At 41.3% G+C, this 17,226-nt stretch overlaps 1 protein-coding gene across 5 annotated transcripts in view; it reads right to left on the minus strand.

Annotated features, from left to right (window-relative positions):
* Window positions 1-17,226, minus strand: part of plekhg4 (pleckstrin homology and RhoGEF domain containing G4) — a 223,245-nt gene that overhangs the window by 106,958 nt on the left and 99,061 nt on the right. For all 5 annotated transcript variants that reach the window (XR_015759974.1, XM_087995955.1, XM_043707122.2 and 2 more), the window contains exon 7: window positions 2,965-3,051. Coding sequence is in view for 4 of the 5 variants with exons in the window: in XM_087995955.1 (XP_087852081.1) it covers window positions 2,965-3,051 (87 nt within the window). In the remaining variant the exon portion in view is untranslated. The remainder of the gene's footprint in view (window positions 1-2,964; window positions 3,052-17,226) is intronic.

Consider the following 17,226-nt stretch of genomic DNA (forward strand, 5'->3'; position numbering starts at 1 on the left):
TGAATACTTTTAAGACAGTGGTAGGTAGATGTATCAGATATTGACAGGAAGGTAAAATGAGTTCATATCCAGGTCAGCTGTGATTGTATTAAATAGTTAGCCAGGCACAAGGGTCTAAGTATCCTACTTCTACGCCCAATTCATTAATTTGTACAGTTCCTTTTTTTCATTTTGTAGGGAGTAACCTGGCTTCAGCTCAATACTCCCTATTATGAATGATAACTTTCTGCATGGAAAATCACAGGAAGACTCACCTTTGTGAAGCAGTTTCAAGTTCTTATACACCTAGCTGCCATGTATTCAGTGCTTCAATGGTTCTCAAAAGGACTTTTCTTTGTAATCAGTGTCAGTTTAACCCATAAAAGATCTTACATAAGTTACTTTAAAAATAACAAATTATACTTTAAAGTTGACAAAAAATTGGAAGGAACATGAGTGAGTATACTCAAGTGAACCTTTTATAGAGAGTTAAAATAAGTATGTTGCTATGATTCCTCAACCAACATAAAGAATAGAAGAGATGAATGTACACAAACCATAAAAATGTTCAAACTTCTGTACCACATTTCATCACCAATGCATAAAATAAGAACTCCTGGACTAAACAGACCAAGCCAAAGTAAAGGTCATTTTGCTGTATCTGCATTTAGCAGATTCAGACTAACATTCAACAATAATTAGCAACAAATCTAATCAAGAGGTTAAGATGACCTTCTATAAAAGCAACAGTTTTTTTTATCATCTATACCTCAGGAAAAGTTTATAATGTCTGATGCCTCATGTGGTTTACAAATTGAAGTATTACACAATTTTCAAATATAGAACATCTGCAGATAATGCAGGGTTTTACATTAGGAAGGAAATATTAGTAAGCAAGAAGAAGCTAGACTAATTGATATCAGTCCAAAATCTGAGATTTTTTTATCTTATTGCTCTAGTTTTGATTACTTAGGCCTGTTTATTGTATACAAATTAAGCATGATCAGTCTCAATCAGTCATAGAATCATAGTGTCCTACAGAATGGAAACAGGCCCTTCAGCCCAAACTGGACCCTACCGACCAAATGTCCATCCATGCTAACTCCATTTCCCTGCACTTGGCCCATTATCCTTCTAAACCTTTCCGAGCCATATATTTCTTTGTGGCATGAATCATTGTGTTAACTGCCACAAGATAATGTACACCAATCCCATTCAGAGTGTTCTGGGATAAGGATCAAAGAGTGATTACATGACTGGAAAAGGATACACAGGTAGAAATCCAAGTAAAAGATGAGAATTTAAAATTTTCAGCACTGAAAGCGCAGAGACTATTGCAGAGCAGTGGGTGACAGCCAAGTAGGATAAGATGAGAACAAGGATGGCTGGACAAACTATACAAAATGTGGAGGATGGAAGGCTGCCAAAGGGATGATCCAAATCCAGAAAAGCAAGTGCCAAAGACATCAATGGAAGCCTAATATGTATACAAGTTTAGACAAGTAATCCTACTGTTATGCCATCCCATTGGCAAGGTTTCTCAATTTGTTAGATGCGATTCATAATCATTAGGTTCTCAGGAGAGGAAAAATATACTAGCTCTCCTTTATAAACTCACCTCCTCAGCTGGTTACAATAGAAATTAATTTAAAAATGGACCCCTACCTTTTACCTTGGCCCAAATTACCTTATATTTTAAAAGATCCAAATTTAGCCATGCTTTCTTGAATTAACAAAAAGATTATGAATTGCCAAATGTGAAAAGAATTACAAAAGCAACACACAGATCAGAAATGAGGTGAATCCAGTAAGGGAAAAGTTTTAAAAATCAAGGATCTGTCTCTAAAATGTTCACAAAAATGGACAGTTGAACATTGAGGCCATTGCAGTGGACATTACTGGTACCTGAATAGATAATGACTGAATTACAGCAATCAGGATGAGAAGGAGTCCTTTTGTTTCCCTATTCAACTTTTGTTTGGGTTACTAGTTAGCTGAGAGTACTCAGAGTAAGAGAATTCCTTTACCTTCAACACAGGGATGTCTATGGGATAGTTCTTCAACTGTGACCTTCACAGCAAGCTATTGCTCAAAGCTTTTTCTATACTTAGATATTTTAATCCATTTTACCCTCTAATTCATTCCAGTAGAGTGGAAACTAGCTTTATAATCCTTATCCTGGAAAATAAAACACAATGGCCTGCAGTTTGCAATGTAAGCCACAGGGGGGTCATAAACTGCTTGTTGTCTTTGTCGTGACAGGAGATCAGTCTAGTCTGTTTTAACTCCACTTTTACTTTTTTTAAGGGTTGGTATTTGAAGTTCCTTCCTAATCTTTATATATGTTATAACATTTCCAGACAGCCATATCTTTACAGCTACAAACGGTTGTGGACGTACAAGCCCTTATCTAATAAAATGTATTTTGAAATTACAAGTTTAAAATGTCCATTGTACTTTGGGATTTTGATCATGGTCATAACACCATATAGGTTAGCTTGCAGTTGAATTGGATATCAAGATTGCCTGGGGCTAAATGGAAAACTAAGGTTGCAAACCATATTGTGGGCATCAGAGGAAAGATGTTGGAGAAAGAAGGCACAGTTGATCATGCCAGGGGTTGCAGAGAGATCAAAAAGGGATAATCTACTACATATATGGTTCCAGTGAATGTTATTCATGACTTTAGTTGGGGCTATTTTGCTGCTGAGTGGCAGAAGACAGGGTAATTCAGACAGAACCACAATGAGGGATGGGATTCAGTCCAAAACCTTTGAAAATATGCAAGGCCCCTTAATTATATCAATTTTGAAAGCTTCATAATAGAAGGGATAATGCTTGTCGCTCACCTTCCATAGCCTGAATGGATGAGTATACTTGTGTACATTGTATACGTGTATACCTCAGTGTCATCCTTACAGTCAAGGCATGTCAAACAGATGTATCAAATGTTGGATAGACAATTTTCTAACATTCAACATGTACCTGCATCGAAGATGGTTTCTCAAATCGGAATGTAAGTTCCCTTTCAGCGAGCAGCAAAACAGTATGGATAGCATTTGGAATTTTTGCCTGTATAGAAATATGAAATATAGTCAATGTGATGCTGTAAGCATTTACAGTTTCTCACAACATTTGGGAGTTGAGACTATTCCAGTAGAAAGCATTTTATATAACTAATGTTAACTGCCTTTTTGGAATATCAAATAAATATCCATTAATACAGAAGTCGTGATGTTCAAATACTGGAAACTTGTACATCATGAAGAGTTACTTTAAACTTCATCTATTTTTTTTACAAATAGCATATATCAACCATAAACCAATTATATTCAGTTTAAGAGGCACTGCAGTTACATAATTTTCAGCAATTATACTATCAATTTCAATTAATGAGAAATCAAACTAAACTCTAAGTATGTATAATGTAAGCAATGAAAAACTAAAACATGAACTCTGTATCTGGTACAGCATTCAGCATATTAAACCTGACAGTGATTTTCAAGGAAGACAACAATAAATGAAACTCAACTGTTTCTTTCCTTATTGTGTTAACCTGGGCATTGAGGATCTTCTGAGAGACATCAAACTTAGTATTCAACAAACAAAGAAGTTAGTAATTCAGTAAATATTTAACTTTCTGACATAGATAATAATGCTGAGTGATGTGGTATGGAACCAAGTGAGTCAGAAAGTTCTTCCAAGTAATTATTCAAGAGGGATCTGGAATGGGAGCACAGAAATATTTTCTCTCATGAACTCAAGTAAATGAAGATCAATTTTGGTACATGCGGCACTGATAATAGTTAAGTCAGTATAAAAAGGACTGACAAACTGAGAACATTCATGTTCAAATAATGTGGTATCAAATCTCAATATCAGGGAGTTAACATAATTATTGTACTAAATACAAATTTCTAAAGCATAGGTTCACCTTGCCAAAATCTATCATAAGTAAGTTCTAAATGTATTTTAAATTCTACATGAACTTACCTTTTGATATCTTAGTTTGATTTATTGTCACATGTTCCGATATACAGTGAAAAGTATTGTTTTGCATGCTAACCAGAAAAATCGTAACTTACATACGTACATCAGAGTAATAGGACAGAGTATAGAATATAATGTTGCAGTTACAGAAAAGATGCAGGAAAAGATCAACTCTAATACATGGGAGGGCTGTTCATAAGTCTGATAACAGGGGAAATACGCTGTTCTTGAATCTGTTGGTGTGTTTTCAAACTTTTGTATCTTCTGCTCAAAAGAAGAGGGTGGAAGGGAATACAACCAGGGTGGGAGGAGTCCTTGATTATTCAGGCTGCTTTCCCAAGGCAGTGGGAAGTGTAAACAGAGTCAATGGATGGACTGGGCTGCGTTCACAACTCTCTCTGTAACTTCTTGCGGTCTTGGGCAAAGACATTGCCAAGCCAAACTGTGACACATCTGGATAGGATGTTTTCTATGGTGCATCTATGAAAATTGGTAAAAGTCACTGTGGACATGCCAAATTTCCTTAGCCTTCTGAAAGTAGAGGTGCTTTTTCTTGACTGCAGCACTGACATGGATGGATCAGGATAGATTGTTGGTGATATTTACTCTTTGGAATTTGAAGCTCTCAACCGCTTTTGCCTCAGCATCATTGATATAGACATGGGCGTGTCCTCTGTTCTGCTTTCTGAAGTCAACAACCAGCTCCTTCATTTTACTGACATTGAGGGAGAAACTGTTGTCTTTGCACCATGCCACTAGGCAATCTATTTTCTTCCTTTACTCTGGCTCGTTGTTGTTTGAGATCCAACCTACTATAGTGGTATCATCAGCATGGCACCAATGTTGACGGTTTTTCTGGAGGAGGTATTGTCACCTATCCTGACTGATTCCAGACTGTGGGTCAGGAAGTTGAGGATCCAGCTGCAGATGGGGTTGGACAGTCCAAGGCTTCAGAGTTTGGAGATGAGTATTGCATCTACCACAGACCTATTGCAACAATAGATGGATTGTAGTGGATCAGGGCAATCTGGGAGGTTGGTATTGATACTAACCTCTCGAACACTTCATAATCATTGTTGTTAGAGCCACCAGGGAATAGTCATTACGACATGTTTCCTGATTTTCCTTTGACACCGGATGATACAGGTCATTCTGCTATAATGTTCCTCTGCAACCTCATGCCAAAGAAATCGGGCTATGGAAAACTGCTATAGAAAATCCCGCTGTGGAAGATCATGAATAGAAAATTGCTATACCTATTCCGTTGAAAGTTTGTGTTATCTAAACAACTTACACACTTCATCATTCACATTATAGCCAATTCACGTGGAGGAAACATGCATTATAGCACGATGACCTATAGTAGTCTTCTTGAAGCAGGTGGGAACCTCAAATCATAGGAGAGGTTAAAGATGTCTGCAAATACTTCTGTTGGCTGGTCCACATGGGATCAGAGTGCATGGCCGGGATGACATCCAGGTCAGTCACTTTGCGTGGGTTCACTCTCAAGAAGGCCAATTTGACGTCTGTTGCAGTGTCTGTGGTTCCAGGTCACCAGGCTGTCAGGGCAGGTGACATCATTTCACTAACCTTCTGTTCAAAATGAACATCGAATGCACTGAGCTCATCTGGAGCCATGTATTGTTGTCAGCAATTCGACTTCACTCTGTAGCCTGTTATATCATATAAGCCTTGCCAGAGTCAATATGTTTGTGTGATTAGTCTGGGACTCTAGTTTAGTCTGGTATTGTCTCTTGGCATCCATGTGTCCTTGTGAAGATTGTACCTAGATCTCCTGAATAAATCAGGGTCACCCAATTTGAATGCCTCAGACCTGGACTTCAGTAGGGAGTGGATCTTCTGGTTCATCCATAGTATCTAGTTGGGGAATACAAGGATTAACTTTTTTGGCATGAGTCTTCTACACACTTACTGCTGACGTCTGTGATGGTAGTGGCATACTCATTGAGTTGGCTGCTGTGTTATTAAACATGGACCAGACCGCCGACTCCATGCAGTCGTGTAGGAGCCTTGTCCATTACCTCAGACTAGCACCGTCCAACTTTCTGTGCTGGATCTTTACGTTTAAGCACAACCTTATGGTTTGATTTACCAAAATGCTGGAGGGGGTTGGAGTGATAGGCATATTTGATGTACGTTTAGAAATGGTCCAAGGTGTTTGAACTTCTGGTGGGACAGGAAACATGTTGGTAGTATTTTGGTTGCACACTCTTGAGGCTGGCTTGGTTGAAGTCATGGGCTAGGATGAACAAGGCCTCAGGGTATTCTTTCTCTAGGCTATTTGTGATGGTGTATATTTCATCAAGTGTGCTCTTCACTTCCACATGGGATGGGATGTAAACGATTGTCAGGATAGCAGGAGTAAACCCCCATGGTAACTAGTAGAGAAGGCACTTAACTATTAGATATTCTAGGTCTGGGAGCATTAATTTGCCATGATCGCCACAGTAGGGCATCAAGAGGTGTTGATCAGGAGGCAGACTCCCTGATCATTTGCATTGCCAGAGGACACCATGCAGTCCTCGGGTTGTATGGCACAGCCAGGTGAAACAGGAGTGAGCCATGTCTCTGTAAAACAGAGCACACAGCAGTCTCTTAACTTTCTTTGGTAGATGAGTATAGCTTTATGTACATCCAGCTTGTTTCAATATCTTGGACATTTGCTTGGCATATGCTGGGGAGGGAGGACTTGTTCCAATCTCACCTGCAGGCCAGTGCATCTCACATGTTAGCTTGATAAGTGGCTGATTCTGGTCAAGTCCCGGAGTCAGAGTGGATGGTGCTGCCATTCTAGAAGTTAAGTGGGTAAGTCCATGGGGTCCTGAGCACTGGTTGCGGCCTCAGATGTTCTGGGGATCTTGTTCTCTGTCTTGCGTATTACTCACAGAATCATACAAATTATGAGCAAAGAAGGCAACAACAAAAGCCAGTTTGTGATCACGTGTTTTTTCTTCCACTGAAACAATTCATTCTAATGCTATATTTTGTTTTTTGCTTGTATTCCTTTACATTTTCAAAGGAATCCAATTCCTTTTAAATTAGATGAGTTACAATAATCCTGTAAGAGAAGAATTCTTCAAGCTTCCCCATTTCCTCTGTAATAATTCTTAGGTTATGCCAGTTACCAATTCACCAACCTTTCATTCCTAATTACTCAGCAGAATATGTTCCAATAAAGACAAAGGATGGGACCAACAAATCCTGTGAACCCTGAATATGAATAGATATACAGGAGCAAATAAAGAGATGAAGGGAGGCTTATGGAAGATACGCAGCTCAAAACAGAAGAAGCCTTACTGGATACAGAATGTGCAAGGGGGAAACTTAAAAAGGAAATCAGGAGAGCAAAGGGGGGGGGTCATGAAAGAATAATGACAGGTAAAATAAAGGAAAATTCAGTTATTTTACAAGTACATTATGGATAAAAGAATAACTTGGGAAAGAGCAGGACCACATTGGTCATTTGAGCATGGAGCAAGAGAACGTAGGCAGGGTTGTAAATGAATACTTCTTGTGTCGATATTCACTAATGAGAGGGTTGATGTGGGTTTAAAAATAAGGGAGAAGGATTGTGATATTGTTAGACAAATTAACATAGACAGAGAGAAGGTTCTGAGTGGTCTAGCAGGCTTCAAAGTAGATAAATTTAGATGAAATGTATCCAGTCTGCTGCATGAGACAAGGGTGGAAATAGAGGTGCTGGCAAAAATGTTCAATTCCTCTCTGGCCACAGGTGTTAGAGAACTGGAAAACTGCCAGTGTTACCATTATTCAAGAAGGAAACAAGACATAAACCACAAAAATGCAGACTAATTAGCCTAAAGTCAATGATGGAGTAATTATTGGAAGCAATTCTAAGGATCAAAATTATTCAGAACTTGGGCACGCAGGGGTTAATCAAAAATAATCAGCATGGTTTTGTTGAGGTTATATCAGACTAAAATTGATTTAAATTTTCAAAGAAGTAACCAGATGTGTAGATGAGGGCAATGCATTTGGTGTACTACTTGAACTTCAGCAAGGTTATTTGTAAGATCCTGCCTGGCAGAATGACAGCGAAGGTAATAGCCAATGGATCCAAAGAAATTTGGTCAGTTAGATCCAGAATTGGCCAAGTGACAGGAAGTAGAGACTGATGGCTGAGAGGTATTTTTGTGAATGCAAGCCTGTGTCCAATGGCGTTCCACAAGGTTCTCCGTGTGTTGGCCCTAGCTGTTCATGGTATATATAAACAATTTAGACTTGAATGTAAGAGGGCTGATCAGTAAGTTCGTAGATGGTATGAAAATTGGTGCAGTGGTAAGTAATGAAGAGAATAACTTTAGATTACAGGAAAATGCAGAGGGGATAGGTCAGATAGGCTGATCAACGGCAAATTGAATTCAATCCGGATAACGGAGATGATGCACTTGAGCAAGGCAAACAAGGCAAGGGAATACATAACAAACTGTAGGACACTGGAAGAAACGAGGATTGGAGGTCCTGGGAGTTCATGTCCACTGGTCTCTTCAGGTAGCAGGACAAGTAGATAAAATGGTTAAGGCGACATATGGGATACTTGCCTTTAGTAGCTATGGCACAGAATTTAAGAGCTAGCAGGTTAAATTGGAATTGAGTAAGGCCACAACTAGAGAATGGTGGACATTTCTGAAATCCACATTATAGAAGGAATGTGATTGCACTGCAGTCCATTATGATTTGAACACTCTGAAACATTTCCCTCTGTCATTACCTCTGGCAGATTTCTTTGTCACAATATTTATATTTATTTTAATGGTAAAATTCAGTTTCCTTGAACTGAACAATCAATCCAAGGAATGTTGTGATGCCAAGCTTTATTTCTAATAGTCAGATGCATGATGTGTAACTGTGTCAAGGGCAAAAATGCCCAACTCCACTAGGGGCGCCATACAGTTAAATTTTCTCAGCCCCAGCAGAATCCTCCAGCGCTGTCACAATGTCCTGACCACCAACAGGACAGACCCACTAGCAACTATGGCACAGTGACATACAGTTCATAGGGACTGGCCCTGGGAATTCTTAATATATCTCTTCAAACATTGGCAAGAAAACAATTCTGCTGATTGCCACCTACCAGTCTCAGCTAATGAATCAGTACTCCATCTTGCACAACACTTAGAAGGTACACTGGGGAATAGCAAAGTCTCAGAATGTACTCTGAATCGGGACTTCAAAAGACCTTCTTGTAGAGTTGTTCAGTAGCACAATGATGACCAAGCTGGCTGAGTCTTGAAGGACACAGTTCTGACTGGGCATGTAGGTGGTGGTGTCAGAGCCAACACAGATTATACACCCTGTATCTCATCTTCACCAATCCACCTGTCACAGGTTTATATGACCTTTACAGTATTGACTGAAGTGACCACCTCAAAATCCTTACAGAATCTCTCCCATCTCCACAATGAGGATGGCACAACCACCATGGTCAATGGCATAGATTCAGAACAGATCTAGAAACTCAAAGCTGGGCATCCTGTGGGCCAACAATAGCAGCAGAGTTGTATTCCACTACCATCCAGATTTTGGAAATATATTGCTGTTCCTTCGCTGTCACTGGGTGAAACTCCCCAGCTAACAGCATTGTCGATGCAATAAAATCAAAAAGGCTGGTTCAAGCGATGGTTCACCAGCAAGTTTTCAAAGAGATGGAAGGTGCTGCCCATTCAATGACAACTTATATGCCAGGACACAACAATGAAAAAAAAAGGTAATTGTCTAGTTTCTTTTCACTTATCCTCCAGTATTTTTTTTCAAAGGCTTCCTTTTTATTTTGAGGTATCAATTTCTGCTAAGGGTTTTCCTTGGATAATCTTTTTCCTAAGGTTCCATTTATTTCTCATTTCCTATTTTTCAAGGGTCCATTTAAATACCAACTGTTGTTTCCACAGATGCCTTGCAAATTCTCACAAGCAACATACCTTCCAACAAAATCACACTCTTTACTCATCAAATCCAACAATTTTAGCTCATGTTGAAGATGAAAATGTAACTTTTGTTCCAGCTGTTACTTAAAATCCTCTGGGAGATTACACTGACAAGCTAAACCTACCGTGCCCTTGTGCTGTTTTAACTCTAAGATTCATTTGAGTTATCTAGTGCACTGCTGACTGACCTCCTATTATTGTGGTCTGGAAATATTGCAACAAGAATTTGACAGAATAACTTTAGTTGGCATGGGGTTGTGTAAAATAGAACAAAGTCACAAAAGAGCCCTCATAGTAGAATCTATAGAACCCCTACAGTGTGGAAACAGGCCATTCAGCCCAATGAGTCCACACTGACCTGCCATGATCTACACACTCCTGAACACCATGGGTAATTTGGCTGATTCACTTAACTTGCACATCTTTACTCATTACAGAATTCATTTCAATTTCTTCCCTGTAACAATACAGATGTTATAGATGAAAAGAACATAACACCAGCACTTTGCATATACCCCAGCTGCAGATAATTAACATAAACCTTGTTGCATGCTATTTGGAAAATAGACAATAGATGTGACTGAAAAATAAATTATAAGGAAATTCAAAACCTTTGTCATTAGTGAGGCACTATTTTCTGGTAATTTAAAAATACTTGAAGTTTATCATCATTATACTAAACTTTAATCCTTTAAATATGCAAGAATTCAACACTGTTACCAAAATAGATGTTATAACTAACACTCAAAAATTAAAACTTAGGTGTTAGTTAGTTTTGTTGTTTTCTTTAAATAGATTTTTTAACAACCCTTGTTAAACATAACCAGAACTACAGTTGGATATTGAAGAATTTTAGCTAATTACTTTGCAATTGAATAGTAAAAAAAAGTTATGAGCTCAAAAAAGCAATACTAACGCATCTCAGGAAAGGAAAGAAAATGTAGGTAAATAGGGCCAAAACTTACAAAAGGACTGATTTGTTTGACCAGATTATTTGAGCATTTTTCTCTGAAATTGCAAATAACTGTCTTTCAAATCTGCTTCAACAGATTCCAGCTAATTTATTTGTCTACCATCTCTTGTATTAAGGCTTTACATCAGAGTTTATTTTGGCAAGTTGCTGCTGTGCATCTTTAACACAGCATACTCTACTGCCACATAGGTAGTGGAAAGAATGAATGCGTAAGGTAGGTAATGGGGTGCTTATCGGGTAAGTTAATTTAGGATGGATGGAGTAAGTTTCTTGAATGTTGTTAGAGCTGCAGTCATCCAGGTAAGTAGAGAGTACTCTATCACACTTTTGACTTAAGCCTTGTAGATGGTAAACAGAGCACAGGGAGTAAAGAGGAAAGTTACTTGCCAAAGAATTCCCATCTTCTGACCTGCTCCTGTAGATACAGACACAGCTCGAGTTTAGTTTCTGGCCATAGTAACCTCCACAGTGTTGGGAATTCAGCAATTACGTTGTAATGGGGAGATGATTGTATTCTCTCTGGCAGGAGATAGTTGGTGTCTGGCACTTGAGGTGCAAATATTATTTGTCATTTATCAGTCTAGGTCTAATTATTGTCCAGGACTTTAAAGATATGAACGTGAACTGCATAACAGTCTGACGAGTCATGAAAGTGTTGAACACTGTTTGCCGATTTTTGTACATTCGTATTTCTCACATTATGATGACAAGCAAGGTCATTGATGAAGTAGCTAAAGATGTTTGGGCCTAGGGAACTACCACAGGGAATTCCTGCACTGATGTCTTGAAACAGGGATGGTTGACTTCCAATAATCACAACCATTCCTCTTATTGCTAGATATGGCTCCAACCTGCAGAGAATTTCATTCTGCTTTCCAATGTCTCCAGTTTTGCTAGGGGATTTCAATGCCACAACTGGTTAAATGCTGCCCTTAACATCAAAACAGTCACTCTTTCCTCACCTCTGATGTTCTTCTCTTTTTTCCCTTGTTTGAGCCAAGGCTGCAATGAGATTTGGAACTGTGTGACCCTCAAAACCCAAAACGAGCACCAGAGAGCAGACTACCATTGAGCCTGTTGACAACCACTTCCATCTCTTTACTGAAAGTAAACTGATGGGGTGGTATTTACTGGGTAGAATTTGTCATGTTTCATGTAAAAGAGCAGTCCTGGGCTGTTTTTTCACATTCCCAGGTACAGTTCTATTGGAACAGCTTGCATAGGGGTACAGCTAATGCTGCAGCACAAGTCTTCAGTACTATGCTGAATGCATTTTATATTTTTAGTACTCTCCATACAGAACGCGATATCAATAATACCATTAACTATATGTTTAGGAATGTTCAGCTTAAATTTTGCCATTGCCATTTAATTTCAAATATGAAGACAAAAACTGAACAAGAGCATATAAGTTAGTCAAACATGATTTAGCCTTCATAAAACCATGCTGACTCTGATTAATTGTGCTTTTACTTTCCAAAAGTCCTATTAATGGATTCTAACAATTTGAACTAGCTTTATTATAACATGTACTCAAGTGAATACAGTGAAAGTTTACAAGTCATCACATTATAGTGCTATCTTCGGTACAAAGGTACCTAGGTACAAATTCTTGAAAATCAAATTCTTAGAAAAAAAATAGAAAAATAAAGAAACTTTTCTAGAGTAACAGTCTTTCCAACCCAGTATAATCCAGCACCTAGTCTCCAGTATCTGAGAGGCCTTCACCTTCTTACTAACGCCTGCACCAGACTCACCAACAGAGGAGATGCCACACTTTAGATGCCTTCTCTTTGTCACTGGGCACCCTTTGCTGATGCTGCTAAACCTACACTTTCCCAGTAACCAGAAATCCCCAGCTCTGCTGCTGCCACCACATTGCCAATAACCAGAAGTACTTGGGCCAGGCCTCAGTGCTACAGCGGGCGCACAGAGAGGGGAGCCGGAAGGTAAGCGGAGACCAGTTTAAATTAACGTTTTTCTTTTCGCAGTCTGTGTTTTTTTTTTCAACTAGGAGCGGGAACCCGGAAGTCGTCAACAGAGGCTTCTGGGAAGGTAAGATGTTTGAGTGGAGAAGGAACCCGAGACACTACACGTGTAGTGTCTCCCACCCTCCCTCCTCCTCTAACCTAAAAAAAAGGTCTCAGTCGGCTGAACAGGTAAACTATTTAGTGTTCTTGTTTTGGAGACTAAGTGTAGAGTTATGGCAGCACAGGCAGTGGAATGTTCCTCCTGCAGGATGTTTGAGGTAGGGGTGACCACCGATGCTCCTGCCGACTTCACCTGCAGGAAGTGCAGCCAGCTCCAGCTCCTCACAGACCACGTTCGGGAACTGGAGCTGGAGTTGGATGAACTGAGGATTATTCGAGAGGCTGAGAGGGTGATAGATTGAAGCTACAGGGACATAGTTACGCCAGAGAACAGAGGTAGCTGGGTAACAGTTAGAGGTGGGAAGGGGAGGAGGCAGGCAGTGCAGGGATCCCATGTGGTTGTTCCCCTCAACAATAAGTATACCGCTTTGGATACTGTTAGGGGGGACAGCCTAGCAGGGGTAAGCTGCAGTGACCGGGTCTCTGGCACGAGGTCCGGCTCTGAGGCCCAGAAGGGAAAGGGGGAGAGGTGGAGAGCGCTAGTTATAGGAGACTCTATAGTTAGAGGGACAGACAGGTGGTTCTGTGGACATGGGCGAGACTCTCGGATGGTTTGTTGCCTCCAGGTGCCAGGGTCCGAGACGTCTCGGACCGTGTCTTCAGAATCCTTAATGGGGAGGGTGTGCAGCCAGAAGTCGTGGTGCACATTGGCACCAACGACATAGGTAGGAAGAGGGGTGGGGAGGTCATTCAGGAGCTCAGGGAGTTAGGCTGGGACCTAAAAGCTAGGACGGACAGAGTCGTCATCTTTGGGTTGTTGCCGGTGCCACGTGACAGTGAGGCAAGGAATACGGAGAGAGTGCAGTTGAACACGTGGCTGCAAGGATGGTGTGGGAGGGAGGGCTTCAGGTATTTGGACAATTGGACTGCATTCTGGGGAAGGTGGGACCTGTACAAGCAGGACAGGTTGCACCTGAACCAGAAGGGCACCAATATCCTGGGAGGGAGGTTTGCTAGCACTCTTCGGGGAGGTTTAAACTAATTTGGCAGGGGGTTGGGATCTGGACTTGTAGTCCAGCAAGTAGGTTAGCTGTTTTTCAGGATGTCCAAGAATGTAGGAAGGCTGTGGACAAGGTAGCACTGACAGGGAATACTTGCGGACACAGAGTTGGGCTCAAGTGAGTATACTTCAACGCAAGGAGTATCAGAAATAAGGTGGGTGAACTTAAGGCGTGGATTGGTACTTGGGACTACGATGTTGTGGCCATCACGGAAACGTGGATAGAAGAGGGACAGGAATGGTTGTTGGAGGTTCCTGGTTACAGATGTTAATCAGTAAGATTAGGGGGAGTGGTAAAAAAGGAGGGGGGGTGGCATTGCTAATTAGAAATGGTATAACTTTGGAGGTAGTATGGGGTGAAGTCAGAAATAGGAAAGGAGCAGTCACCTTGTTGGGTGTTTACTATAGGCCCCCCAATAGCAGCAGAGATGTGGAGAAACAGATTGGGAAACAGATTTTGGAAAGGTGCAGAAGCCACAGGGTAGTAGTCATGGGCGATTTCAACTTCCCAAATATTGATTGGAAGCTCTTTAGATCAAGTAGATTGGATGGGGCGGTGTTTGTGCAGTGTGTCCAGGAAGCTTTTCGAACACATATGTAGATTGTCCGACCAGAGGGGAGGCCATATTGGATTTGGTACTTGGTAACGAACCGGGACAAGTGATGGGCTTGTTAGTGGGTGAGCGTTTTGGTGATGGTGACCACAATTCTGTGACTTTCACCTTGGTTATGGAGAGAGATAGATGTGTGCAACAGCGAAGGTTTTACAATTGGGGGAAGGGTAAATACGATGCTGCAAGACAGGATCTGAGGAGCATAAATTGGGAGCACAGGCTGTCAGGGAAGGATGTCGTGGAAATGTGGACTTTTTTCAAGGAACAGATACGACGTGTCCTTGATATGTATGTACCTGTCAGGCAGGAAAGAGATGGTCGTGTGAGAGAACCTTGGTTGATGAGGGAGGTTGAATGTCTTGTAAGGAGGAAGAAGGAGGCTTACATAAGGTTGAGGAAACAAGGTTCAGACAGAGCGTTGGAGGGATACAGGATAGCCAGGAGGGAGCTGAAGAAAGGGATTAGGAGAGCTAAGAGAGGGCATGAAAAATCTTTGGCGGGTAGGATCAAGGGTAACCCCAAGACCTTTTATGCGTATGTGAGAAACATGAGAATGACGAGAACGAGGGTAGGTCCGATCAAGGACAGTAGTGGGAGACTGTGTATTGAGTCGGAAGAGATAGGAGAGGTCTTGAATGAGTACTTTTCTTCAGTACTTACAAATGAGAGGGATCGTATTGTTGAAGAGGAGAGTATGAAACGGACTGGTAAGCGAGAGGAGATACTTGTTAGGAAGGAAGATGTGTTGGGCATTTTGAAAAACTTGAGGATAGACAAGTCCCCTGGGCCTGACGGGATATATCCTAGGATTATGCGGGAAGCAAGAGAGAAAATTGCAGAACCGTTGGCAATGATCTTTTCATCTGCACTGTCAACGGGGGTGGTACCAAGGGACTGGAGAGTGGCGAATGTTGTGCCCCTGTTCAAAAAAGGGAATAGGGATAACCCCGGCAATTACAGGCCAGTTAGTCTTACTTCGGTGGTAGGCAAAGTAATGGAAAGGGTACTGAGGGATAGGATTTATGAGTATCTGGAAAGACACTGATTAGGGACAGCCAGCACGGATTTGAGGGGTAGGTCTTGCCTTACAAGTCTTACTGAATTCTTTGAGGAGGTGACCAAGCATGTAGATGAGGGTAAAGCAGTGGATGTAGTGTACATGGATTTTAGTAAGGCATTTGATAAGGTTCCCCATGGTAGGCTTATGCGGAAAGTCAAGAGGCATGGGATAGTGGGAAATTTGGCCAGTTGGATAGAAAACTGGCTAACCGGTCGAAGTTAGAGACTGGTGGTAGATGGTAAATATTCAGCCTGGAGCCCAGTTACAAGTGGAGTTCCGCAGGGATCAGTTCTGGGTCCTCTGCTGTTTGTAATTTTTATTAATGACTTGGAAGAGGGAGTTGAAGGGTGGGTCAGTAAATTTGCAAACGATACGAAAATTGGTGGAGCTGTGGATAGTGAGGAGGGGTGTTGTCGGCTGCAAAGGGACTTAGATATGATGCAGAGCTGGGCTGAGGAGTGGCAGATGGAGTTCAACTCTGTCAAGTGTGAGGTTGTCCATTCTGGAAGGACAAATAAGAATGCGGAATACTGGGTTAACGATAGGGTTCTTAGTAAGGTGGAGGAGCAGAAGGATCTTGGGGTCTATGTTCATAGATCTTTGAAAATTGCCACTCAGGTGGATAGAGCATGTAAGAAGGCCTATGGTGTATTAGTGTTCATTAGCAGAGGGATTGAATTCAAGAGTCGTGAGGTGATGTTGCAGCTGTATAGGACCTTGGTAAGGCCACATTTGGAGTACTGTGTGCAGTTATGGTCGCCTCATTTTAGGAAAGATGTTGAAGCTTTGTAGAGGGTGCAGAGGAGATTTACCAGGATGTTGCCTGGAATGGAGAATAGGTCATACGAGGATAGGTTGAGAGTGCTAGGCCTTTTCTCATTGGAACGGCGAATGATGAGGGGTGACTTGATAGAGGCTTATAAGATGATCAGGGGAATAGATAGAGTAGACAGTCAGAGACTTTTCCCCCGGGTACAACAGAGTGTTACAAGGGGACATAAATTTAAGGTGAAGGGTGGAAGGTATAGGGGGGATGTCAGGAGTAGGTTCTTTACCCAGAGAGTGGTGGGGGCATGGAATGCGCTGCCTGTGGGAGTGGCAGAGTCAGAATCATTGGTGACCTTTAAGCGGCAATTGGATAGGTACATTGATAGGTGCTTAAGCTAGGGCAAATGTTCGGCACAACATCGTGGGAATTCCTGGCTCAGCTGCAGCCTTGATGATGTCAAGAGTCCCGATTCTAGGAATAACATGTTGCTGCCACTGCCATGGGTACCAGGAATCCCAGCTCTAGGCCCATTGCAAGCAGGAGTCCCTGGTTCCGCTGCCAGGTCAGGAATTCCTGCTCTGGGCGTACTGCTACCAGAAGTCCCTGGCTGTGCTGCCAACGGCAGATGTTAAACTGATCTGTCGTTTCCTAATTTATACCTCCCTCTCTTTTTGTATAAGGGTGTTAAATTGGCATTTTTCCAATCCACTGGAACCTTTTCAGTA

Source organism: Chiloscyllium plagiosum, unplaced genomic scaffold (assembly GCF_037043375.1).
Source record: "Chiloscyllium plagiosum isolate Xiang-an unplaced genomic scaffold, Cpla_swu_hap1 HiC_scaffold_17, whole genome shotgun sequence".
Lineage (NCBI taxonomy): Eukaryota > Metazoa > Chordata > Chondrichthyes > Orectolobiformes > Hemiscylliidae > Chiloscyllium > Chiloscyllium plagiosum.